A 27,972-nucleotide genomic window follows, 5' to 3' on the forward strand; every position below is an offset into this window, starting at 1 on the left:
TGACTGTCACTTAACATGGAGAAAACATATAGAGCTGTTACGAAGATTCAGAAACATATCAGAGAAAAGTACATCATTCATTGCATACCACTCACTCTTTGCCTCACATTTAATGTACGGTATTGTTGCCTGGGGATCGGCATCCCAGACACACCTTGACAGAGTCCTGAGAATACAAAAGTGGGCCTTGAGAACGATATTGGAGAAAAACATGATGGAGCACTGTAAACCATTATTTGTGGAGAGTGAAATACTCACAGTAGTCTCATTGTACCTGCTCGAAACAATAAATCTGGTTAAGAGGAAAGGCCTTACCACAAGACAGGAAAAACACTGCTATGACCTTCGAAACAACAAGAATCTTGACTTGCCACAACATAGACTGAAGAAATACAGCTGCTCACCAACATATGCAGGATCATACTTTTTCAATTTACTACCGCGTGACCTGAAGGACATGGATGACGAGGCAGCATTTGCCAGAGGCCTAAAGTCATACCTATTGGCCCGACCCTACTATGCAGTATCAGAGTATGTTGAAGAGCATACATTTCAACATATACGACATGCTCATGGAGGAAATCACCTGCCGTGAAAAATAATGACGACTCCCCAGCCTTCAGAACCTAAACAATCTTTCTTTAGAAATTAGAGAGCTGCCAATCTATAAATTCAAACAGATTTTAAAAAATAAATTGACAGAGAGTGCCTATTATTCGGTGGATGAGTATCTTCAGTGTTCAATATAATCAATGCTCATTATGCAACATGTACCTTTTAATTTTTAGTAAAACTGAATAACTTATTAATTATTATTAATATGAATTGTAGTTTGTTTCTAACTAAGACAAATTGTTATTGTAAGATTTTCATATATTGTACGATTTCTATTGTCTTGATGCTTAATTTTATATCATAATTTCTCATTTATTTCACAAGTGTTGTATTATTGTTATTGTTTTTTGACGTGCTCATACAATGTAAAGTTGTTCTGGCAATAAAGAATCTTGAATCTTGAATCTTGAATCAGACTGTCAGGAGGACAAATACGAGTAACAAGTAATGATAATATATCGATATTATAAATTAATTGCTGATTTTAAGATAAGATCATTCAATACAGTCACACGTTCCGTGTTAAATCATGTAATACTACACTAGTTGATAAAAAACTATGTGTAACAAAAAAAAGTGCTAGATACAATACCTGATACCAGGAGACACCAGCAGGACAAGAGAACTAGCAGTGGGCTGAGCCTAAATACAGTCTTCTGTAGCAGCAGCATGGCTACTACAATGGTTCACCTATGGTTGTACAACCTGAAACAAATATAAATAATACAATAATTAAATATTAGTAACCTTTAACGTTTTTTTAATCAATTTATTCTAAATAAAATTTTATTACGTAAAAAATCAGAAAAGGAACTGATAGGAAAGAAGAGAAATTTTGTGATACATAAAGCCAAGACGAAAATCTTTATTTTGCTGAGGATGAATCTCACATGAGCTCTAGGCTTGTGAGCGGTGCGTGTTAAGGTGCGTACAGATTTACGCGTCGCGAACATGAGCAATTCAATTTTTATCAGCTGATGCCAAGCTTTTTATATCTGTATCTTACCGTTTCTGTAAAAATACAGATATAGTCAGCTGATTAAAAGTGAATTGCTCATGTTCGCGGCGCGTATATCTGTACGCACCTTTAGACGGACGATGATAACAGATGAGTAAAGTAGCTTTAGGTGGATTCCGAACCACCAGAAAGAGATTTGTCCAAATCATAAATGGTACAGTATATAGAAGCCAATTCTATGCAAACATTTGTGTGAAAAAGAATTTTAAAGAATCGAGAAGATCAGTAAAAAGTCAATGCACTAGATTCTCCTGGATGAATAATCGATGACATTGTATTATGATTATCAACTTGGAATCATAATGAAAGCACATGCTCTTTTTGAATAAAACTGAACAAAAGAGAACAAAAACAATGGACAAATATTTGTTTATGTTCAATTGTATCATATTAGCAGGAGTTTGGAGCAAATGTTGAGTCAAAAGTGGAGTACCTACATGTACGTTACTTTATTATAAGTTTGCAGATAAAAACATGTTTACGAAAATATTCAAAAACTATACTATAGTAAATTAGGAGAAAGGAGTTTTAAAGGAATAAAAATGAACAATATTAAATTCCTCTTTTGATCTTTTTCATTGCCAGTTGTTTTTATTCCAATTGAAAATTGTCAAAAGTTTGATTGAGTTCTTTATTTATGTAGATTACAATATATACTGGCTTATACACTTATATACAATAGCTTACAATACAGCAAAATTATAGATGAATTTACATAATATAGACTAAGAAAATGATTATTGAACTGTATATGATATGAAAAAGCAATTTGTAATATAATAACTATAAATAATAATTATACTGTTATGCATCTACATAAATTGGCAGAGCTTTGGACAAAGTTGGGAGTTGATAGGATGCCATACGCCGCACTAAAGTAGGAAAATAATTTATTTTAAACTTTTTAGTTAACATTATGACTAGACATGATTTTTGTTAAACAACAATATATGCAAATTTTCTATGTGATCTTCATTCAAATTTGAATAACAGCAGATAATTATTGAATAAAATTCATTCACAACTAGCTCGATAGAGATCAGGTCTATAATAGCATAGAGAAACAATAGCATAAGTAGATATCCCATGGTAAAGAGCGTTTATGTCGCAACTTTTACTGTTATCTCGAGCTAATAGTCCACGTAGTTCTTTCCCGTGAAGCTTTATGACGCTGGTAGTCTCTCATATTGTGCCGTTCATACACTCTTACCCGGTCAAAACAGTAAAAATCAACAATAATCAACAGTAATCGGATTGAGATAACATTAAATGTTGCGACATAAACGCCCTATACCATGGGATATCTACTTATGCTATTGATTCTCTATAAAAATAGGTAGTAGTTTTCATGCTAGTATGAAGATTTGTAAAGGTGATGAAAAGATTTAAGCATAGCCAATCTGGCTACAATATTTAAAAGCCATGCTACGGTACCGGTACTTATCGTATAATTTACCTCAAGTACCGATACCAAATTAATGTAAACGACTGCAAATTGACTTTGCTTTTACAATTTGACAAGATTAGTTTCCAACATTTTTACTCGGCGAACCGGGAGCATCATAAAATTTAATTAGCATCAACTCTATTATCTTTTGCAATGATGATTGAAAATCCTAACTTGAGTTTTTATATTATCATTGTTTTATGTTTTGCAAATTTATCATTCTGCAAATGTTCAACTTTCTGCATGTTGTACTCTTTGGAAATAACCCAATAAGAACCAATAAATTGTTATTATTAATATAATTATGACGTAGGCTATTGTAAGTTTAGTTGTTACAGAAACTCATTAATAGTAATCAGGATTCACCGTACAAATTGACTGAAAATTCAAATCAAATGATACGGTAATGAAAAAATACTAATAAACGGCTTTAATATCATTGTCTAGAATACTACTGATACAGCCAAATCATTGCTACTTGGTGGTAACAGCTTCAAGTAAATAAGATATTAGCTGTGTGTCAGTAAAATTAAGTAAATCACATTGGATGCACGTAGCCTATGTGCAAATGCACGCAAGGCCAAGCATCACCACGGGTGCAGATGAAAAACATAATCTGGAAAGAGTCATAGAAACACGTTGTGACTTATCTTTTGCTGCCACCAGCAACTGCACACTTTCAGTATAAGTGTTTCTATGGTTCTTTCCAGATTTTGTTTCTAATCTGCAGGCGTAGTCATGCATGGCCTTGCGTGCACATAAGTGTATCCAATTTAACCATACTCTTAAAAAAAGAAATGGATTTTCCATATTCTGCAAATCTTTCTGATCAATCTAAAACTTGGTATTTATTGAACTAAAAATTGTGTTCAACATACAAAAATAATGTTTCCTCATCTTGAAAGTCCCATTTAAATAGTCGTCTGATGCACTGAATTTATTTTGCGGCGTCTACAGAATGCATGGTCTTTTATGGGGAGCGTCTATTTTGCTCGTATTGTTTACTCCATAACCGCCCGACTAACATGCTATAAAAACTCAGCGCGTTTGAGACGCACGTTCAGTTGAGGCTTTAGATTTAAGGCCCTTAGTTTGGCCTTCAATATATTGAATTGAAGGCTTAGATCACAGTATATTCAATTTTGTTTGAAAAGTAATCAAGTATAACCAGGACTAAGAAATGGAGTCTGCTATTGGTTCTAAGATCAAAGTAATTCAAGACGTTCACAGTTCACAAGAAGCTTTATAATTATATTTAATACTAACTAAAAAGATAGTCGTATTATTATAAATAATATTTATGACTGAAAACAAAACCAGGAAAAGGTAACTTAAAGTAAGTTATACGTTTTCGAGTTCTGGTATTATCCGATGATTTAATACATTTTTTGAGGAATATAATACTCAGCAACTAACTTAGCAAATTATTTGACTGAAATAAAAAAATCAATCAAATACAAGAATAAAGAAAATAAAAATATCGCTTGTTTGCATTTAATGTGTGATAGCAGCGTTAAGCCGAAAGCTTCTCTTCAAAAATATAATATATTTTTAGGAAACTTACCTAATAAATAACATTTAATGCACGAAATCTATGTAACATTTATGAACACGGACTTAATAAATTACAAAATTCACTATTCATAATCTAAACTTCGTCGGAAAGTAACTAACTAACCTATACAAATACAACCAAGTTAGCGGCCATACAAGTGCTCGATTATGATTGGTCGTGGAAGCAGACCTCGTCATAGTGCAGACTACGACAAAGTATCCACTTCTAAACGCTGCTTGCAACCGCCAAGCTGTGCATCTTATTAAAATCTGTTTACCAAGGTCTATAAAAACCTGTTTACTGGTGGCATTTTTAAAAGTATTATGATTTTTTTTATTTTTACCGATTTAGCAAAATGGAACACATCTCTGCGGAAAAATATGTTTTTGATAATTTTACTTCTTCATTTATGAGCGCCAAAATTTAAAATTTATGAGCCAAAAAGATAAAAGATCCATTTTTTGGCAGCAAATAAGTTCATGATATTCTCAAGGATATTGTTCATCTCATGACATATTCTATTCTCCAGAATATCAATTCAAGGAAATTCCTTTTCAGTTTTAAAATATTACAGGAATTGAGCTATTTTTCGAAATGGAATAAATTTTCCTAGAGTTGTTATTCTGATAAACCAATTACATCATGACATAAGACAACAAACAATATTTTTGAGAATAAATCCTCGAAATTTAATTAAATTTTTTCAAGCATCACTCAATTTCTCCTTCTGCATCCTGTGAACTGGGTAGATGGCAGGTAAAACTATAATGTCCTTGTGTGTATCAAAATATTCATTCATTGATTAGAATGGATTACTCTTGCCAGATCTCGCCTTTTTTTTCTATAAGTACTCCCTGCAGGCTTATTACATTAAGGGCCGTTTGGGCGTTTGCACAGTCAAAGCTTAAACTGAATTTAATCAGCTGGTGGCTTCTTACACTCAAAATGTAACACATTATAGCAAACGAGACTTGATACGGATTCAATCCAGTTTAAACTGTCACTATAAATAAATAAATAAATAAATGAATTTATTTGTTTCAAGCACATTATGCTAATACAAACGAGTTGAGTTGAATACAGTCATTACATTCTATGATATCACATTACTGGTATGTCTTAAATCATGCTTTAAATATATATCACAAGTAAGAGTACTTTAGTAAGTATATAATATGTTCCTAATATACGGAAGAATAGATCTATCACATTCGAAAAATTTGAAATTTTAAAATAAAATATCTATCTGTACATTTTTATGTATCCGTGTTATCGGATGGGCACGTTAAACTGTCGGTCCCGGCTGAAGTATGACAGTCGTAAGGCCCATTGACGGCTTAAATTATATATTCAGGCGGTGGAACATTCCCGAAAGGGAACTCCCCACCAACAAAAGCCATACGAATTTATTTATTTTTATGTATCAATCATAGCATTTATATACCTATACATATTTTATAAACGTGCAATAAACGAGTTCAACTACAAAAATAATTAATTTTTTATAAAATTTATCCAATACTACATTTCTCACATACTAAAAAAATACCATTTATAGTAATCAAAAATAATAACATTCCAGTTTTAAATATCTACCTATTCCTATTTTATAAACGAAACGAATAATAACAGTATTAAATTCAACAATAATAAATTCTAGACAAATATATCCAATAATACATTTTTATATAATAATCCGTCACACATACAATAATCTCTTCCAACTATCTTATTTTTAGAGCTCAATCTATTCCCATCAAACTTACTTTATTCAGCTCACTGCATTCCCCATTTAACCGTCTAAAATGAGCATCGAATACTTTTAATATTTTCAATGATAACCTCTGTTCCCTGACTATAATTATCGGTCATTATTCAAGTGTACTGTTCATTATCATAGATCTGATTTCGATTGCTTTCATTGTATACCCATACAAACGGTTGATTTTCTGCTCCGTAAAGTTCGAAAGTAAAACCATGAGTTTGTCATCGTCAGTAACCACATTTGTAGTGAATTTTTCTAAATAGTGTCTTCTTATTCCACCATACATCGGGCACCTTAACAGAAAATGCTCCACATATTCCTTCTCTTTCATATTACAAATTGGGCATTCTAATGAGCTGTTAATCCATATTCCCAGGTCTCTATTATTATATAAATAGAGAGAGTTTCTAGTGGCTAAGCGCAGTTGTGCGACGCAGCGCGTTTTCGCAAAAGACATTTTATACAGTAGCTGTTCACCAATCATGAAAAGAGGGTTTAATCTTTTATAATGTGGGCTGCTTGTTGAGTTCAGAGCTGCTTCTGTGTCTTGTCCGTAGAGTCTGTCGAAATAGTTTTGTACTAGTTTTCCTTTTTCAACTTGTAAGACTTTAGAAAGCTTTTCTCTGTCCTGCCAATCTCCAACCAGATTGCAACCCGCCAGATGCAACTGATTCTTCAACAAACACACCCAGTTACCTTGATCTTGTTGCGCCAACTCGTATAATCTATCAATGCATTCTCTGGGGTATCTCCCAGAGAATGCATTGATAGATTATCTGTCACTATGGCCCTAACAGGTTCAGAAGTCGTTGAACTAAAGACATTATAAAGGTTCAACTTTTCAAATCAAATTTATTTATCCTTTAATGATAATTACAACGTTTAAAACTTGAAGTATAAAATAAATAGATATACAGTAGGTACGGTATTATAATAAGTTATTATTATATAATATATAAGGAGGGTTCCTGCAAGGTATAAAGACCTGTGCGCAGAGGCCAAGTGTTGGCATTTTTTATAAATTATTAGCTCTTACTCTCTGATTAATCTCATGAAGATGTTATTTTATTAACGTATTTGCGTTAAACAGGCACAGTCCAAAGATGAGGAATGAGTTATTTTTCTTGTTGGTTCAGGACTGTGGGATGTGTATTTAAAGTCTCCTTGTTGCCTATACTAATCAGCGCCTGGCTACACTCTGTGTCAAATGACTGATGGCATGTAAAAATATTTCTTCTATCATTCTGGTTTAGACTTCAAGTTAAACTTAAGCAAACGGGCCTAAATGTACTGAGAAAACCGATAAAAGTTAAAACTTTCAGATTAATCTTATACGTAATCTAGCAATCAATAATGTACAAACGGCCCAACTTCAACTATTATAATAGAGCTGGCAAGTTAAATTTATAAGTGTTATTTGTTAAAGAAAACACACACATATATGTTCAAAGCTTGATAGCATTTATTTTACACAAAGAATATGGAATACTTAAAATAAAAAATATAATAATATCATAGTTCCAATTATCACAAAAATCCTTATGCATGCTATTCATTAATTTATAGGCTAATAAATATATTATCTCGATCAGACACAAAAATTCAAGCAAAGTTAAAAGAGGAATATTGTGAGTTTAAAATGATTATCATCAATACAATATTTGATAATTCATGATTACATGGAAACACTCTTTCATCAGAAACAAATGGTGATCAAACAATACATTTCAAATACAAAGAGCTCTACATTAGAAAAAAAATAAAAAAAACTTTATAAACTAAAATTTTGGAATACATTTTTAAACGATTGATTGATTCCAACAAGGCTTTTGAACTTTCAAAGAATTGTACTTCAAAATAGAAAACATAAACATCTAAAATTCATTTGAAACCAGGTACCTTAATAAAAGTATGCAATTATTGTTAGCCAAATTTTTATAAACCTCTTATAAAAAAGAAAATGTCATTTTTAAAAAATTATTCTTGAGAAAATGTTGAACATTCTACATATCGCTAACAGTTACTTTAGCTCAGCAATTTCTCTTAGTAAAAACTATATTAAACCTAAAATTCACTTGTATATTTATATCCTAGAATTATTTACAAGCCCAAACTAATTGTCATGGAAAGTAGCCTTTAAAATCCTATGATAGTATACATACAAAACTAGGTTTGATATCAATAGTTATAATCACATAATGATATGGTTATGATCATGATGTACAAAACCTTAATACGAGTATCTATTGATTAGACTATCACACACTAATAGAAGCTAATAAACTTTATGCTAATATAAATAAAATTTCAATAGAATTGCTTCACAGGAGAATATCAGTTGATTTATCCAATTACAAAATAAATGGAGTGGCTAATTCTTATTGAGTGGCCGTAGTCGAGTGGATTAGATACTATAGATTTATAATTCAGAGGCCCGGGTTCAAATTCCGGGCCGGGCAAGATATTTGTCTCGGGCCACTCCCGTGTTTCGGATGGACACGTCAAGTCGTCGATCCAAGCTGCCTAACAACAATCATTAGGTCATGTCAGAAATTGATCAGGTGTGACCTGAAAACTCAGACACCAAGCTGACCTGAGTCAGCTAGGTCACTCGATATTATTATACAAAATGAATAAATAAATTCTTATATGAACGTTAGTTGAAATCTTGATGAATCATTATATTTCAAGGATGATGATAAGTCTATGACAAGAGAATATAAAAAAATGATAATGAAATGAATTAGATATATGCGAGTCAATGATAGGATAATGAGGAATTCAACGCTATTCTCCAAAAGTGTTGTGATGTGTATTTTTGCTGTTAATATTTAACAATCAGTTAGAAATTTAGGGCCGGTTTCCGAGCTCGAGATTTAGCTAAGTCCTAGACTTCAAACAGCTGGAGTCAGAAAATTGGTTTTCCAAAACGGGGCGTAGTCGCAGTCATTGTCATAGTCACGTTTGAATTAAATTCCGAACTAGAAAATTGAACTCAAAATGAAATAAAGAGAAAATAGTGTAAAGTTCCAGATATTTTGAAATATTTAGGAATGTCTAATTTCGTCAAGGAAAAACGTTTCCAATTATAGAAATGAGAAAATAAAAACTACGACTACTGTTATAAAAGCTGCGACTACTCCCCGTTTTGGAAAGCCAATTTTCTGACTCCAACTGTTTAAAGTCTAGGATTTAGCTAAATCCCGAGCTCGGAAACCGGCCCTTAGTGTATCACTACGGTATTGACTAAAGTAAAAATCATAATAATATACTGAACCAGAACAAATATGGAAATAAAAATTTAAAGCTGTGAAAAAATATAACTTATAAAGCAACCTTGGGAGACAGAAAGACAATAAATTAAAGCTAAATAGAACTTTTTCGTTCATATGTACACTTGAAAACTACTCTATCAATTCCAAATTATTTCGAAGATAGCCAAGGCCTACTTATAATTCTCAAAGATTTTGATAAGTATAAGTGATTTTAATCAGTCTTGTAACATTTCATTTGCTTTTGATGTATTGCATACATACACTGTTATGGCAACAATACTTACTTCGCTACACTACCAATTAATAATTACTTCCTATCAATCATTTCTTACATTCTTATCATTAAACAACATCATAAATTAGTTTCTAATAATAGAACAGCTTCAACTGAATTACAACTGAAAAATACTGAACTCTACAACTAAAACGTTAATTTTGATCCCAAATATCACTGGATGGAATTCAAGCTGGATTTCGATAAATCAATTCTTAATATATATTTTTTGAATTCATTGTTTCATTTGTTTGAACGAGTTCCCTTTGTTATTATCATTACAATTAAAAGCATGTTACTCTTCTAAACATATGGGCAAAGTATACTTTGAAGTGAATACATACCTACTGTAAGTATTTAGTTGGAAGTGATATTAATGCCATTGATTAGTATTAAATCAGTAATTAGTATTTCCAATGGTGAACATAATTCTCTCAATAAATAAATAGCTTCTAAAGCCGAACGTGATATATATTTTTGGTTATGCCATAGCTATTTCAGTAAACAAATTAATATTAGGCTAATATGACTTTCAATTTCAACCTAAAATCTTACTTCCAATATCAATCAATAAAAATGTTAAACGCAGTGAATCATGTTCCTGTCAGTACTTGCAGTTTTGTGAAGTGGGAGAGAATTTCCCCTGCAGACCTGATAAAAATAGTCAAGGGATACAAGAGCTCAACAAGTCCTGACATCTATGGAATCTCAACAGTGGTGTTGGAGTCAATAGTTGATGTTTTAGCTGTACCACTGTGTGATTTGATTAATGACTGCTTGGATTCTGGAGTTTTTCCCAAGGAGCTGAAGACATCAAGGACAATTCCAATCTTCAAGAAGGGTGAACCTGATGAATTGTCGAATTTCAGGCCAGTCTCGATAATTCCTGTATTTGGCAAACTCATGGAATCGGTGATGTATGTTCAGCTTTCACAGTATTTTGAGAGTAATTCCATCTTCCAACCTCACCAGTATGGATTCCGTCAGGGGAGATCAACCACGGGAGCTGTGCGGTATTTAGTGGAGTCGGTTCTTGGGGCAATGGAGGGCAGGCAGTCGGTCTCTGTTGCTTTGTGTGATTTGACCAAGGCATTTGACTGTGTCTCGCATGACATACTATTGGGTAAAATGAAGAGGTATGGGATAAGTGGAGTTCCCCTGAAAACCTTGGAGGATTACCTCTCCAATAGAATGCAGGTCACATCGGTGAATGGTGCGGAATCACGGTCGAAGGAGGTGATCTATGGGGTGCCGCAGGGATCGATTCTTGGTCCTCTGTTGTTCCTTGTATTCATCAACGACTTCAGTGTGCATGGAAGAGCCTTATTGTTTGCCGATGATACCACCCTGCTGGCCCAGGATGAGGACCCCCAAACTGCTGTTGCCCAGTCTAATCTTCTTGTAGAAGAGGCTTGCTAGTGGTTTAAATCAAACAAACTGTGTCTAAATGAGGGGAAAACACAGAACCTGTTGTGCACCTTAAGGCGTGGTCAGGCTCATGGTGAGGCGGAGGTCAAACTCTTGGTTTTTGTGATGGACCCCACTCTATCGTGGGATCGACATATTGGCATGCTATGCGATCGACTGGCCAGGGTGACGTTTTTGATGCGGAAGCTGAAGCAACATGTGCCTGCCAACTACTTAATTACAGCCTACCATGGACTGTTCCATAGTCATATAAGCTACGGAATAGTACTATGGGGCCATGCAGGTAGCTGTGAAAGGATTCTCCTTCTACAGAAGAAAGTTCTTCGTGTCATCACGTCATCACATTACCTGGAGCACTGCCGGCCAATCTTCAAATGCCTGAAAATACTGACAGTGTACAGTCAGTACATGTATAGCTCCCTACGGCTCCTAAGGAGTGAGGTTCATGCCTACCAGGAGAGGGGCCAGCTGCACCACCACAATACCAGGAGACGGGGCAACATTGACCTGCCCTACTCCAGACTATCGAAAGCACACGAATGCTACCCCTTACGGATGCTAAAAATATTTAACAGACTGCCAATTTGTGTTCGTGAGCTGGAGTATGGGAAGTTTTGTAGGCTGGTTCGAGAAAAACTTATCAACTACCCTCTCTACTCATTGAGAGATGATGAGACCAGTGGACTTGTAGACCAGTTTGAGATTGTTTAATGTGTTACTATGGCAGTCCATCTACAGAGCCACACGAAACAACCTATCTGCGGCCATCTCTCGTTATTTGTGTTGATTGTTTTATATTTTGACGAGGTCTGTCTGGCGACTGCCGGTCATAGACTGATTATACTGAATTACTGAATCACTGAGGCTAAAAGCGCAATTTTTGAATCAATAATTTACCATTTATCTTACTGGTTTTTAAGATAAATAATATGGCGAGCGCTGCAAAGCGAAAAGCCTCGGCGGCTTTCGAGGTGAATGTAACCCCAAAGAAGTTGGCACGGCCAGATGAAGTGGCAGAGTCAGTGCTTGTGCTGGCACCCTTTCAGCCGCATCCGATACTTACTATTGAAAATGTTGCTATTGGCACTACCCGACGATTACAACTTTCCGTCGTCAACCCAAATGGAAAGGAAATGCATATTGAATTTCTGAACTTGCCGCCGGAATCGGACGGCTTCAAGTGGAGTGAAACTGAAATGAGAATTGCGGGCAACAGCAACGCCGTGTTGACGGTCGAATGGACGCCGAGTCGCGACTACAAGCCGACACGTCACGTGGTGGGCGTCAGGCCTGTGGGTCCGCGCACTAGAAATATTTCTAAAATTTCACTCACCGTCTCAACTCTCCAGACACAGGACCTGCGTGGCAGAATGAAGAAGCAGGCGACGTTGGCAAAAACCGGTATGAAAATGATACTAAATACACTATGCTTAGTGAGTGATGGTCTAAATAGCTTTCATCTTTTGAGACCTACTCTACCTATGATGTGTCTGCATCATATCTATTGGTGCACTAGTGTCCAGGGTTTGTATTTGTGTCAAATTGTAAAACCCTAACATATTGTGATGAGAAGTTGTAACATATGTAGCTGCCATAGGAACCACAGATGAAGGTACAATCACAGGACTATAAAAATGGTTACTACGGTCACTCAGATCTTCGGCAGGATGTAGACTAGTTTCCTTGTAGAGTGTAGTTTGTTCTTCGGCAGGATGTAGACTGGTTTCCTTGTAGAGTGTATTCTGCTCTTCGGCTACCAGAGGTTGTTGCAGCTGCTGGATTTGTGCGCTCCGTAGCAAGTCGGTGGGGGATGCTGTGGGGGCAGGAGCACTCTGTATCACGTTTGATACAGTGTCGTCGATTTTGACACGCGTTGCACGACTCAGGTTGATGCCATGTCTGCGTTTCATGTGCTTGTTGTAATTGGGCCAGTTGGTGAAGTGATGTTCACACTCAAAACAACTGTAGGGTCTTTCACCGGTGTGCTGTCGTCTGTGGGTCTGAAACATAGATTACATTCAATTTCATTTCATTTCATTCATTTATTGTATGAAATACTATAATCATAATACAATTATGACATTGGAGGAAAAACTAGGCTGAGCCTGTACTATTTCTCTCCAAACATTTTGATAAAATGTTAATATTGTCCAAAAGATAAGGTTATGTAATCACACACTGCTTCATTACTTGATTTTCGGTCCAGGAATGATGATTTAAAATTTTGAAGGTTGATTTTATAGCCTACTCCAAATGAATCACAGAATGTATCACAATAAATTAAAAACTTTAGAAATATTGCACTTATTTAAAAAAAATTTAATACAAAATCAAAAAACTAATCACTATTTGTTATTCACAGCTGAATTACACTACAATCCTCAAAAAATATGTCTAGTTCAGAAATCCTCAAACTAATATTAGTTAAAAAATATTCAAACAAATATGTCTATACAGATGTGGTCTAATGGGAAGATTCCTAGTTGTATAGTGTGGGGGCGGGCGGATGGGGGTGGAAACCACTGCGCATGTCTGTCTGATTTATTCCTAATCTATATTTATAAAATTCCTGTCTCACTGACTAACTCACACACTGAGGTTATTAATACTAGCAAGACAATTAAAAATAATATTGTTAGTAGTAAAGATAAAATGAGTCATATCAATTTAAAACTATTTTTCATTAATATCTGCTCACTTAAGTAGAAATTGAGTCAGCTTGAGATCATTCTTACTGAGAAGTCCACTGATATTCTGTGTATAAATGAACACTGGCTAGACCAAGAAGAGGTACCACTGAACATTCCAAGAGGTTTCACACTGGCAGCATCGTACTGCAGGTCACCTCCCCTCTCACATGGTGGATCGTCTATAATTGTCAGAAACTCCATTGAATATAATGCCCTAAATATAAGTCAGTTCTGTATTGATAAGGTATTCGAAATGTCAGCGATAAGGCTTCTTAGTGATAGCTGTATCATAGTAAGTTTATATAGGACCCTGACTCTGATATCAAAGATTTTTTGAGTCGACTAGAAGAAGTTTTAATTTTTTTAAGAAAAAAACCTTACTCATTCATTGCAATTGCTGGCGGTTTAAATGTGAATATTCTTGATCAACATAAGCAAGAAGTTTCACAATTCTTAAATGTAATGAGGTCGTTTAATTTATACCATGTTCATTGCCTCCCGACGAGAGGGAGAGCATGTCTTGATAATGTGTTCACATCTATTGAATCTGAACGGTTGGAATGTCACTTGTATGAGCAGGACCTGATCTCTGATCACGCGGGATTATTTGTAAATTTCAAAACGATCAACCAAAGTGTAAATAAGGAAATATACCCTGAATTCCACAAAAAACGTCTCATCACAAACGACCGACTGATGCACTTGAATGCATATCTCGCAAACTACAAGTGGACAAATATATTCAATGCCGGTGATGTAAATGTTATGACCTCAATGTTTCTCAATGTCTTGTCCTTTTACCTGGAGCTTGCATGTCCGATAATCAGTTGTAGACCTGGGCCAAAGTCTAGACATAATAATTGGTTTACCGCTGAACTTAGTGGAATGAGGGAACAGCTGATGCTCCTGTATAATACTTGGAAGCTTGATAATACTGATAATGCTGAGGTGAGCTATAAAAATTATAAAAAAATGTACAATTCAGCAATAAATAAAGCAAAAATAGAAGCCAATAATAAATGTATTTCCAAGTCAACCAACAGATGTAAAGCAGCCTGGAAAATAGTAAGGAATGAAACAGGCCAGGACTCAGCACCCTCTGAAATTAATCTTGCACCCGATGCCCTTAATGACGACTTCATCAGTATAACAAGTCTAAAAATCGAGATCAGCTATCTTCTTCTGCGACAAAATTTACTGACCTTTTAAATAATTTCAAATTTTCAGAGACGATTGATCGTACTAGAGTGGGGCTATCTTGGAGAATGGTGGAAGTGGAAACTGTGAGATTGATTGAAAGCCGTTTAAGCTCCTCGCGAAGAGAAGACTGTTTTGGTCTGTCTAATTTTATAATTAAAAATATAGTTGATTCCATGTTGGCACCTCTGACTCTAATAATAAATTTTGTTTTAATAACAGGACAGTTTCCTGATTGCTTGAAGCAGTCCTTGATCAATCCAATTTTCAAAAAAAGGGGATCGAGACCTGCCCGAAAACTACAGGCCAATAGCGATTGTACCAATAATAAGTAAAATCATTGAAACCTGTATTTTCCAACAAATGTATGAGTACATGACAGTCAACTCTATTTTACATGAAAACCAATATGGGTTCAGACCTAATTGCTCAACCACTATGGCTGTAGAAAAGATTGTAGATTCTATTCTTCAGGGATTCGAGAAAAATATGATAGTTGGAGGAAAAATGCTGGATTTGAGTAGAGCTTTCGATACAGTTTCTCACAGTGTTCTCTGCAGCAAGCTTGAACATTATGGCATTAGAGATAAGGAATTAAAATTGATCAGAAGTTACCTTAGTGACAGGACACAAATAGTTCGACTGAATAGGCAAAATAATAAATGTTCAGAACCAAAAAAAGTATTGGCAGGTGTTCCACAAGGATCAGTCCTTGGACCCTTTCTATTCTTAGCTTTTGTGAATGATTTTAGTGTTAATGTTCCATGTTTATCTGTGCTCTATGCTGATGACACTACTATACTTGATTCTAATACTAGTGTAGAGGCTGTACTTGATAGGCTTGACTCCTCGGTTGAACGCTGCAGGGAGTGGTATGCTGCTAATTGTTTGACTCTCAATGAGAATAAAACAGAAAACATTCTATTCACGCTTAGAAATAATTTAAGCAGGGAGCACCAGGAGTACCTGAAGCCGATTAAACTGCTGGGTTTTATCCTAGACAGTGAATTGAGTTGGAGTAGCCACATAGAGTATCTGTGTAAGAAACTGTCCAGAGTTATGTACCTACTAGGAAAACTAAAATGTTGTGTCAGTAGGGAGGTACTTATTCTGACTTACTATGGTTTGTTTCATTCCCATCTCAATTATGGGCTCCGTCTTTGGGGTAACTCAAGTGATATGAAGAAGGCATTTATTTGGCAAAAAAAAGGAATTCGCTGCATTGTTGGTCTAAGGAGTGTTGAAAGCTGTAAAAATAGTTTTATCGAGCTTGGAATCATGACTCTCCCTTCAATGTACATTTATTGTAACCTGGTCCATGTTAAAAAAACCTAACTCTATCAACAAGACATAGCCATCAGCATGAACATAGAACTAGAAATGGGAATAACCTAATCACCCCATACATCAGACTGCAAAAAACATTCAAAAGCTATAAGTATCAACAATACTTATTATTCAATAAATTACCGACAAGAATAAAAAATTTACCACAAAAAAAGTTCATATCTACAGTAGCACAATGGCTCAAAAAACAGGCTTTTTATACAATTGACGAATACCTAAGTCATAACGAGCATCTGACTGTTTTATATTATATTTGTATATGTATATATGTATACATATGTGTACATGTTTAATGTTATGTATATATGTGTTAGCAGTACGATATATTGTTAGTATATGCAATGCTGTTTTATCTCCACATGACGTTTGTTTATAACATTTGTAATGTTCGATGACATGAATTTTTTATTGATTTATTGATTATTGACACTCACTGATCACGATTTCTGAAAAAATACTGGATAGATTGCAACAAAACTTAGAATATAGCTTCCTTAAAGGTCCTAGGTGCTCACTAAGAGATCTTTTGACGATATTTCAACTGTAAAGATGGTTTACGGTAAAGAATTATACACGCTGATCAATATATGTATCAGATGCCAATGTTTCATTATGCGTATCAAATTCCAATTTTTTTCTTCAATTTGATTAATATGATTAAAGCTGGATTTTCATTTATATCAGTATCAATGAACAGTGAAAATGTAATTCCTATAAGTTCTAATTGAATTATTAATACTCGCTTGGCCAAGCTGAGTGGGAATAGTCAAATTAAAACCGAACAACGCGGGGTAACTCTGAGGGTTTAATAAATATGGAGGACCGAGGAAAATACATAAAATGCGGATCGACTTACTTGATACGGTTGTGACGATGCGGTTTTAAAGACAACTGGGGTCTCAGCCAGCTCTGCCGGGAGATAGCCCCCTTCTCCTCCTCCTCGGAGATAGGCAGAGCTAGGTAGAAAGAAAGAGGGGGAAACTAAATACGATAACACATATGCACTGTACTGATTCTGTTCTAACCAAAAACTTTTGTGGGACACCTTGTCGAGACTTTTCATTTTGGATAAATATTCTAGTTAATATGAATTCTTTAAAGTAGGTTCATCATTTGGAATAACCCAGTAATTTTGAAGCTAGCGTACATTTGAAGATAGAGTGAAGCACTTACAGTGAGAATGCCCTTGAAGCGGAACGCCTTGCCACAGTACTCGCATGTGAAGGGCATGTCTCCGGTGTGGATGCGGAGGTGCTCCCTCAGGGTGCCTCTCTCCCTAAAATGGCGGCCGCACTCCTGACACTGGTAGGGCTTGGCCCCCGTGTGCACTGAGGCGTGTTTGCGCAGGTGCAATGTTGTCTTGAATCTGCAAACAATATCAAGTCATATTTATTTATTGGATAGAGCAAACAATACTATGGTCGTAAAAGAAAAAAACAGGCTATTGCCCAAAACTTCTTCTATTTCCCAATGTTGTCTCAAATTGTCCAAATATTTGAAGAATGAAGAATCATTGTACAGTACGATCTTACTGTGAAATGAAGTTGTAACTCTTATAACAGGACATAAAAATGGTACTATTCATTTATGTTACAAGATATACATACAGTACTATATTTCTCGTTCAATAATTTTTATGAGGCTACTTGAAAGTTTAACTACAAAGAATCACTAGTACCCTTATATTATTATTTATATTATATTATTTAATTAAATTCAATTAAAATCATGTCAAGTGTATGATAATAATCTCATCTCCTACTCTCACTGGCGAACAAGAATAATATTATGCCAGTGTATTTTTAACTTACAATCTATTGTTGAACTTTGGTTGAATTATTGTATTTGTCATGCTCTATTTTGATTTTCTGTATATGTATTATGAATATGAAAATAAATTTGAATTTGGATTTCAGACACGACTATTTTCGGGTATCTATCATTATCAAGTGTCTAAATGTTTTTTGTGGAAAATGATGCTTTCTATACTGTTGCATTAAAAACTATGGGCAAATCCACATACCCTTTTCATAAGACAAGGTATGAATTATGTATTCTTTATTTTTACAGAAAAAACATCATCAAAATGATCGAGAGATAAAAAATAAGAATACATTGTGTGCTAATTTTCTATCAACTTAAGATAAGATTTCAAATTCCAAAATAAGGTTATGTCTTGTAGGTCTTCACTTACACTAAATTTTCAGTCAAAAAATATTCATACAAACCATGTTTTTAAATTTAGATGTTTTTAATACAAAAATTCAAATATTTATTCCACTAATTAAAACGAAAACAAAAAATATTCACCTATTTAAAAAATCTTGAATAAAGGCCACAAACAAATTTACTCTAATTAAAAGAGTAATACATTGATGATGTAAATAGGCCTACCACTATATTTGTTGAAAATTAATTTAAATTACAGAACCAGGTTTCATGGTAACACTTGCCACATCTTCAGCTATAGACTAGTGGTATTGACAACATCAATGTCTTAGGCCCGGTTGCACAAAAGCCGGTTAAATTTTAACCGTGATTAATTTCACGAGAAACAATCAGAGAAGGCCTTTTTGATAATACGACTTCTCTGATTGGTTCTCGTGGGATTAAACACGATTAAAATTTAACCGGCTTTTGTGCAACCGGTACCTATTCTGTTAATCATGGAGAAATACCACGAAATTTCCCATGAAATTCAACCATTTATTAAAATAAAATCAGTGTTGTGTGTCACAAATTAAAATTGGAAGTAAAATTCAGGTATATTTCAGTTAGTGACACACACTTACCCTTTATTACAAATATCACAGTGGAATGGCTTGTCCTGGGAATGTGTCATCAGATGTGCGTCCAGATTTCCCTTCTGAATGAAGCCCTTGCCACACTGGTCACATGTGAAGTTCCTGATTCCAGTATGGATGCGTTTGTGCGTCACAAGGTTCGGCTTCGTCGTGAACCTGACAATCAAATTCACAATCATTCATTTCAATCCACAACTTATTACAATAATAACTAGTTTGTGACAATGTTTTATTTGTGACAATATTGTAAAAATTACAAGGCATGACATTATTAAAATTAATTGAATTGGATAGTGTTAGTAATCTACACAAAAAAAAACAATTATTTATTCATTAAAGGTTCCCAAGCTACTATAATTTTCCTGTTACTCTAACAGAAATTATGATTCTCATGTAATATAAATAAAATTGAATTAAATTTCATTGAATCCAAAAAATATATATACATGAACTTGAAATAGCGCTTAGAACTGGAAAGAAAAGGTTTTATTCTTTTATATCTACATAACGTTACCACCGCTGGTGGTGAGTGCTGGTGACTCACCAAGAACGAAAGCAATCTGTTTTGTTGGACGGATAAAAGAGAGATAACAATATTTAGTTCTTCCAAAATTAGTGAACATTTGTAAGAAAATAGCATTGTTCTGCAAGGCCTTCGAAGATCGACAGATACATTCAGATTGATTATGGTTTGAATAGTTCGTTTTGTCAGCCGAACATCCTGTCAATGTGTGGACACTCCTATGAGAGACAATGATATTCTTTTTCAGTCAGACTTGGTAGTATAATACGAGATAAAATATAGCTTTAGATGATAATCCCATCGTATAGAGCGTTTAAGTTCCAAATTTCAATGTTAACTCAAGCCTCGTAGTTCTTTGTCATGGAGCTATGCGACGCTGGTAGTCTCTCATACTTAGCCGTTCTTACAATCTGGACAAAACAGTAATAATAGACAGTAATCGGCTTGGGTTGACAAAAATCAGCTTGAAATTTGGAACATAAACTACTTTTACCATACTTCTTAGGCTATCTTTTCTCTATGGTAAAATTCATTCGAAAACAGTTCTTCATTCTAACGTTCATATTGTTCATGTTCACAGTATGATACAACATTGTTCTGATGTATGATACAGATATTGATGTGTACAATAAAATTTCAAAGTTTCAGAAAATAATGTGGCACTATATGGAAACCTCAAAAATAAAACAAGACAAGAAACGAGAATAAAGTTCTATAATACTATTACAGTTCCGACTCTCCTATATGGAAGTGAGAATTGGATTCACACACGGAGAATGGACAGTCGAATTCAAGCTGCAGAAATGAGGTTCCTAAAAAGTGTATTTGGCTGCACTAGAGTTGATAGTATCAGAAATACTGATATAAGATAGGTTTTATTGGTTGCTACTCTGCATGGAAGAATTATACAAAATAGACGCAACTGGTGCAATCATTTGGATAGAATGCCACCTGGAAGAATGCCCCTTGAAGTGCAAAACTATAGACCTACTGGAAAAATAGATGTAGGGAGGACAAGAAAGAGAGGGGGACCGGAACAAGTTAATTAATAAACCTAATCCCTGAAGTGAAGATGATGATGATTGTTTATAGTTGCCAGTTTGCTAATTAATTTCTCAAGTGAACCGTTTTTCATGTTGGAAATTAAGTCCTACCTCTTGTCACACTGATCACAGGCATACTTGTTCTTGACCTCCTCGGGCAGGTGACAGCGACTATGCATGAAGAGTGCACTGTGCAGACGAAACGCCTTGCCACATGTGTGACACACATACGGCCGTGTGTTCGAGTGCGTCGATGAATGCATCTCAAACACACGCTTCGTCGAAAAGTACTTGCCGCATTCTGCGCAACTGCAAACAATTTAAAATCAAATTTTAATTTACACCAGAAATAGAACCTACACTAGAATATCTGGTTCTATCAGTTCTGGAAGTTATTAGCTTAGTGTATTTTTTGGCTTCAAATTCTCTCTCTCTCAAAAAAAAAAAAAAAAAAAAAATATTTTCAAGTTCTCAGTGATCATAGTGTTATTTAATATTGAATTCTAATCCTTCTAAATTCAAAATTTCTATTAGTTTCTTCATCTTTGGACAGAAAATTCTACTTAAATTCTTGAAACTCAAATGTAACTCATCTTTTGGAAATGTTACTGTTTATCAAATTCGGAAGAAGAGCAGTTTTGGTCTGAGACTGTTGCTCTCTATCAGTCATAGCTAACTCATTCGTAATTTGATCAATAAATGAATGAATAATAACAGTTGAAACTTAAATAAGATAATGTTTGATTACATTGATTCACATAATCACTGAATATTATTTGGGCCTGTATTATAATTATAAATGATGAATGAATGAGATGAAAATGTTAATGATTACACTATTGCATGAACAATATTTGAATATCCCATCAAGTAAACTTGTAAAACTTATGGAAAGGTACAACAGACTTTAGCCAAATACTGACTCCTGTTCCAATTTATACAACACAAAAGATCAGATTTGTGAGTAGGATTGAAAGATTCACACTTCAAAACTGAAAACAATAATGTTTCAATTACAAAAAGCTGAGATACAAACAAACAATATAAAACATGGAGAAATTAACAAAACGCAGACCAACTGAATAGAACATAGTTGGAAAATAATTGATAGTATAGATTAATGAATGAGTACTCGTTCATTAGAAAGAAAGAGAGATACGTTTGCTCAAACAGGATACTTTTTTCGAGTGAATGAAACATTTGAAATGTATTTAAGTTACGGTATTTATTATGGGAAAGAACTAAACATCAATAAATCAAAAACGTAAATTATTCACAAGATATTTGAGTTGATGGAGATACATCACAGATGCTTAATATGTCTGCCATCAGATGTACAGACTACATCTGGGAAGGGGCTTAACATCATAAAGACAAGCTAAATCACTCACAACATACTATAAAGATAAAAATATATACAAAAAGACCATCGAACAATTCAAATTCATTTTCTTTCCAGAAAGTACATTTTCAAAAATATTTCCTGAAAATTACTCCCTCTAATATGGAACAAGTCCGTGTTTAGAGAGTCAATACAACAATAGGCACAAATTAAGAAAGAAAAAGTTGACTTTCTACTGCTGTAGTTTACAAGCATAAGCTATTCAAAAATATTTACATACAATTATCATCCCACTTCATTACATTTAGTATTGGGGAAATTTTTTTATGTGATTTGTTGGTGTAAATCCTTAATTCATGATAAATCTGTTTAAAATGATTTGAATATGATTAAAATTCATTTACAACCGACCTGTACATAATTTGTGATACAAAAAAACTCACTTGTATTTTTCAAGGTTTCTATGGCGTTTGATGTGCGCAAAGAAGGTTGCTTGATTGGTGAACACTTTGGTGCACTGCGTGCACAGAAAACGCGTCTCTTGTTTATGAACAACTGCGTGGTGTTCCCTCAATGCCTCCAACGATGCTAGTTCCTGCAACAGAAATTATTCAAATTAATTGATATCAATTAAAATGGAAATTTCAAAGTACAATCATTGGTATGCATTACCAATCCTATACATAGTTTTGAATTATAAGTCTCTTCGAATTACAATGTTTATCAGAGATTGACAATGGTGTAATAACCGAAACCGGTCTTTCTAATTATCAATAAATCAGAGTTTTTTTGACAATTTCTTAGTCTTTTTCATTCAAAACAGTCTATTACAATTATTTCATTTATTTTTACAAGAGAAGACTGGACGGGAGAGAGAAACTAAGGATACTCCTTGTACTATTTCTCTCCCAAATTTATATTACATTTTGAAAGTTCTAAATAGGGTTATGATTTAAATTTCCTGAAATTTAGTCCATTTTCACTTAAAAACAACAAAAACCAAAAATTTTAAATGTTGACATTGAATTGGTTGATCATATTAGCACAGATCTTACCTGTTCACTTAGTCGATATTACTCTTCCAGTGATCTTTTATTTTTAGATGAATGTTTTCTGCATTTGACTAGAAGAGTGTTTCTACTCACATTTAATAAGAATATTTTGTAGTTTTTGAATGAATGAAACTTAATGAAATTTTATTTTCTTATGAAATATTTAATAACTGTATACCTTGAACACCTACTTTTACAGCCATATATAGCAGTTTTTATTCTCCAGCTGACGGCTTGATATCCAAGCTTTTCATTGGTATTTTTTATGTTTGTATTTTTAGCCAGTACAATGTTTTGTAATAATAATAATAATAATAATATTATGTTGTGCGAAATAAATTCATTTGTGAATTGAATTTTTTTTATGAACTATGCATGCATTTTTAAAATGTTTTATCAATTATTAGGATGTCCTATTCCACCCTCTAGGTTTCCTAATAATTGCGAAGTATTGCAACGACGCGGACTAGCTACAGCCGGGTATGGGTCGGGGTCGGTGACCGTACTGACTGGTGGAGATACCGGACCTACACTTCTCCCTCTATCCTGATTCTTCACCCTCTGCTTCTTTCGCGAGATTTTTACTTTCAGGGGAAGAGTGTTTACCCGTGGCGTTACTGGCCGATTCGGCCCTCGGCCTTTGGAATACAGGATTGGTGTTAAGGGATATTAAGATAACCCTACACAAGGAGACGGATCTGACTATCAGATCCCTACCAATAATTCTATTTATAAAGGTAGTACGCAATCTGAACCAACTGCGAATTGACGGCGAGCAAGCTGTACCTGCAAGCCCGGGATGTGGTTTTTCTATGGGGTTTAAGGTGAGAGCTATGAGGTAAAGGAGCTATGGAGTTATTAGTAGTATTTGAGATGTGGTTAAATAGGGCACGGTATAGGGTGTAAGCTATAGAGAATAGGGTGCAGGGTATGAGGTATACGGTATAGGGTATAGGGAACAGAGAATCAATAAGGTTATTATTCTCTACAGCAAATAAATATCTGCTCAATAATCCGCAATCTGAGAATTGCGCTCTAGCTCTTAGCAGGCTGGACCTGCTAGCTAAACATAGTATATCTATTTCAATTTTATGATAATTAAAGTTTGGAGGATGAGGTTTCGGGTGTCGGATTTCTGAATCGCGAGCCTGCGGCTGCGAAAGGATTTTCAGCAATTCTGAAACTGCTAAACAGGATTTCCGCGCTAATCTGGTGACTGCGCGCCGGTTATTAAGGGCCAATCTGTGACTGCCCTTAAGGGTATGGGAATCGCTCTCAATCGTCCGAAACGCTTTTAAATTAATAGTCAGTATGTCGACTATTATGAGAGGATAGAAAAGATTTTTCACAGACACAGTCTGTAGAATAATATCGGGAAGGCAACAGTCTGTCGTTGTCAGGGTAGGAAAGGATTTTTCCAGGATTTTCCACAAGGAAAATATCGAGTCAGAGACTCCTAATTCAGGAAAAGATTTCAATAGACTTTTCCAAGTAATTGCCAGTCTAAGGACTACCACAAGATCGATCTCTAATTTGCAACTGAGATTCACGGGAAAATTCGTGAATTTTCAACAGGGAAAACCAGCAAATAATATTTGCTATTAAAGAAGACAGGTTTCTAAGAATTTTAGAAAGGATTCGCGGGTCTGAAAACCCGCGACTAGGACGATCTCGAATCTGGAACTGAGATCAGGAAGGATTTTAACACAGGAAGAATTAAGAGAAAGAAAGAGAAAGGATGCCGCAGTCTAGAAACTTCGGCGAGGAAGTCCTCAAGCTGTACCTGAGAGCTAGAAGGATTTTAGAATAGGGAAAGTGAAGAGAAAGAAAGAGAAAGGACGTCGCAGTCTACCAACTTCGACAAGGACGAACTCAAGCTGTACCTGAGTTCTCAAGGAAATGATTGGAATTTTCCTACTTGGAATTACAGCAAGTCTGAATTTGCTAAATAAGTTAAAATACAGGTCCACCTAATGATATGAAAATTAATAAGGAAAATAGACCCCTTAAAACTGAGATTACCTTATTACAGAAGAGGAAATGCACACAAGTGACCAGTCCTAACATACAGTTACCTGAATCACTGCAGAACCAAATACGGAGAATAGCGAACAAATTCCCGCACTAAACTTAAACGTCGTGAAGCGACAGAGTCGAGACTTAAGAATTAAGCCATCAAAAATAATCTGCTATAAGAGCCTAGCTAAATTTCCCACTCAACTATTTGTAGCACAAACTTCAGATCCCTTCAGGTTTCAAACCAAGGATAACACGTTCACCCCCAGTGATACGAATTTAGGAAAAATAGCTGACAAGAAAGAAAAACCCACAAGGGAGTTCTAACTCCGAGTTGTCCGGAACTCGTCCTACAATATTCTATGTTAACACAAAATAGAATAATAATTAGTATCGGGAACGTCGTAAGGAGAGGAGATTCGCGACCCGATCTCACGCTCAACCACCGAACAACTGCCCTAAATGAAACCTACAAGGACAGAGAATCCCCCAGGAAAATCCACCTTCAAACAGTCGGCAATTCGACATACAATATTCCATTCACTAAAATACAGAATAGAATATTAACCCTCTAGTACACCACTATTGGGAGCGCCGCTCGGAACGCAGCCGTACACAAACCCGTTCACCGAACAACTGCCCTAAATGAAACCTACAAGGACAGAGAATCCCCCAGGAAAATCCACCTTCAAATACAGTCGGCAATTCGACATACAATATTCCATTCACTATTCCATTCACTAAAATACAGAATAAAATATAAACCCTCTAGTCTACTATTAGGAGTGCCGCTCGGAACGCAGCCGTACACAAACCCGTTCACCGAACAACTGCTTCTCTCCCAGGTCTTCTTGAAGCAGCACCGGGTCGCTGAAAATTAGGAGGCCTGGGGAAAAGAGATTGCCGACCAATGGGAGTCTGAAAAGACGATCACGCAACTGGTCATGTGACAGGGATTGACTCAGCTGCTCCTGATGTTAAGGGTGCAGCTAATGATGACAATACTGCTGATTCATATAGTAGATTAGGCCGGTAAACAATATTTCTCACCAGATATTACAAGAAGAATGATACCGACTCAACTCGGTAGTCGCTTATCGTTTTGATGATACGGATGCTGCTAATGCAATACAAAATACGAGAACGCTCAGAGTGGTAAACAAGATCTGGAAATTTCTGGTTATGATGAATCTGTTGCTGATGATTTATAGGGGTTGGCGACGATGGTGATGATGGGCATACACTACTACAAGTCCAACAAGATATATCTGGAAGTCGACCCTATTCTTATTCTAAAATAGAATAAATTCGCTAATTTTACACTATTCGACGGCTCTCCATCCGTCACAAAAATTCACTTTGTGACACAATAAATATCATCATATTCTATAGTGAGGTCCACGTTATAATTAATGGCAGTGGAGAAAGATAGCAAAACAACGTTACCGATCCTCTGTCTTGTCAATGCATTCTATAGACCAGTGGTCGCCAAACTTATGAGCTTGTGAGCTAGAATGGCATTTATAAATCTTCTAGTGAGCTACCAAACAATATTAGAATAAAGAAAGTATCTTTTATCACCTATAAAGATACATTTCTAGTGTTGAAATCACCTTATATCATAGCAAAAAGTACAACAAAAGTTGAAATTTACATCTCAATGAGAGCAGTGGAACTCTTTTTGGCAATCAAGTATTTTCTTGACGTTGTAGCCGCCATTCTGATGGAGTTGCCCAAAACATGTCCCTATATCGATTTTTTATGAATTCCATACTTGAAAAAGATGATTTACACAAGTAGGTAGAGCTGAGCATATCTTTCAACCTCAATGCAACTTGAATAATAATTGGATATTTTTCTTTGGGGACTTGAGGCCAAATATTTCCAGTTGTAGAAAGTGATCTGAGAGACAAGATCATTTTAAAAATCCACAAATTCCATTTCAACTGAAGCCTGATCTCCACCAAAATGTTTCACAACACAAGCTGCAAAATCTTCTGCATCGATCTCTACAAAAGGAGAATTGACGAATTGTACCATATTCGATATGCTTTTAAAATCTTGAAATCGTTGATCAAACTGTTGTTGTCTCAAGTCTGAATTGTAACGTATTCTTGGTTATGCTGAGGTGCTGTGAAGGATTTTTCTCGTCATTGATTTTCTTCAGACTGGAAAAGTTTTTATATTCAAACTGGACGACATTCTTTTCCCACATCTCAAGCTCCTTGGAAAACGATTTTACAGTTCAAATCATTCCACCGATATCCTTATCTTTCCTTGAAACTGCGAATTTAAATCATTCAACTTCTCAGTTATATCTGTGAGAAATGCAAAATTTTGTAGCCATGTTTCTCAATGCATGGTTGACAACCCAAGCATTTCTGTGAGCTACCAAAAACCACCCCAAGAGCTACCGGTAGCTCGCGATCGACTGTTTGGCGACCACTGCTATAGACGGTAGTTGATACAGATTTATTGATGTAATATTAACTGTTCATTCTCGTTTTAAATAATCAATTATATTTTTTCTAAGCAATAAATTATATTTTTCAATAATTTCAGAATTTTAATGATTGAGATG

At 35.1% G+C, this 27,972-nt stretch overlaps 2 protein-coding genes across 3 annotated transcripts in view; both read right to left on the reverse strand.

The window, feature by feature from the left end:
* The window catches only part of LOC111048444 (UDP-glucose:glycoprotein glucosyltransferase), a 59,838-nt gene extending 54,979 nt beyond the window's left edge, over nt 1-4,859 (reverse strand). Inside the window, exons 1-2 of the mRNA XM_039440384.1 lie at nt 4,645-4,859; nt 1,208-1,320 (exon numbers count right to left, since the gene is read on the reverse strand). Of these exons, the coding sequence (XP_039296318.1) occupies nt 1,208-1,286 (79 nt within the window). The 5' untranslated portion in view covers nt 1,287-1,320; nt 4,645-4,859. The remainder of the gene's footprint in view (nt 1-1,207; nt 1,321-4,644) is intronic.
* A 7,172-nt stretch (nt 4,860-12,031) lies between these two features.
* Nucleotides 12,032-27,972, reverse strand: part of LOC111048442 (zinc finger protein 665) — a 36,091-nt gene continuing 20,150 nt past the window's right edge. For both annotated transcript variants that reach the window (XM_022334329.2, XM_022334330.2), the window contains 5 exons: nt 22,767-22,918; nt 21,093-21,290; nt 19,404-19,571; nt 17,785-17,977; nt 12,032-13,377 (listed from right to left, as the gene is read on the reverse strand). In XM_022334329.2, the coding sequence (XP_022190021.2) occupies nt 12,853-13,377; nt 17,785-17,977; nt 19,404-19,571; nt 21,093-21,290; nt 22,767-22,918 (1,236 nt within the window). In that variant the 3' untranslated portion in view covers nt 12,032-12,852. The remainder of the gene's footprint in view (nt 13,378-17,784; nt 17,978-19,403; nt 19,572-21,092; nt 21,291-22,766; nt 22,919-27,972) is intronic.

The sequence above is a fragment of the Nilaparvata lugens genome, chromosome 13 (genome assembly GCF_014356525.2).
Source record: "Nilaparvata lugens isolate BPH chromosome 13, ASM1435652v1, whole genome shotgun sequence".
NCBI lineage: Eukaryota > Metazoa > Arthropoda > Insecta > Hemiptera > Delphacidae > Nilaparvata > Nilaparvata lugens.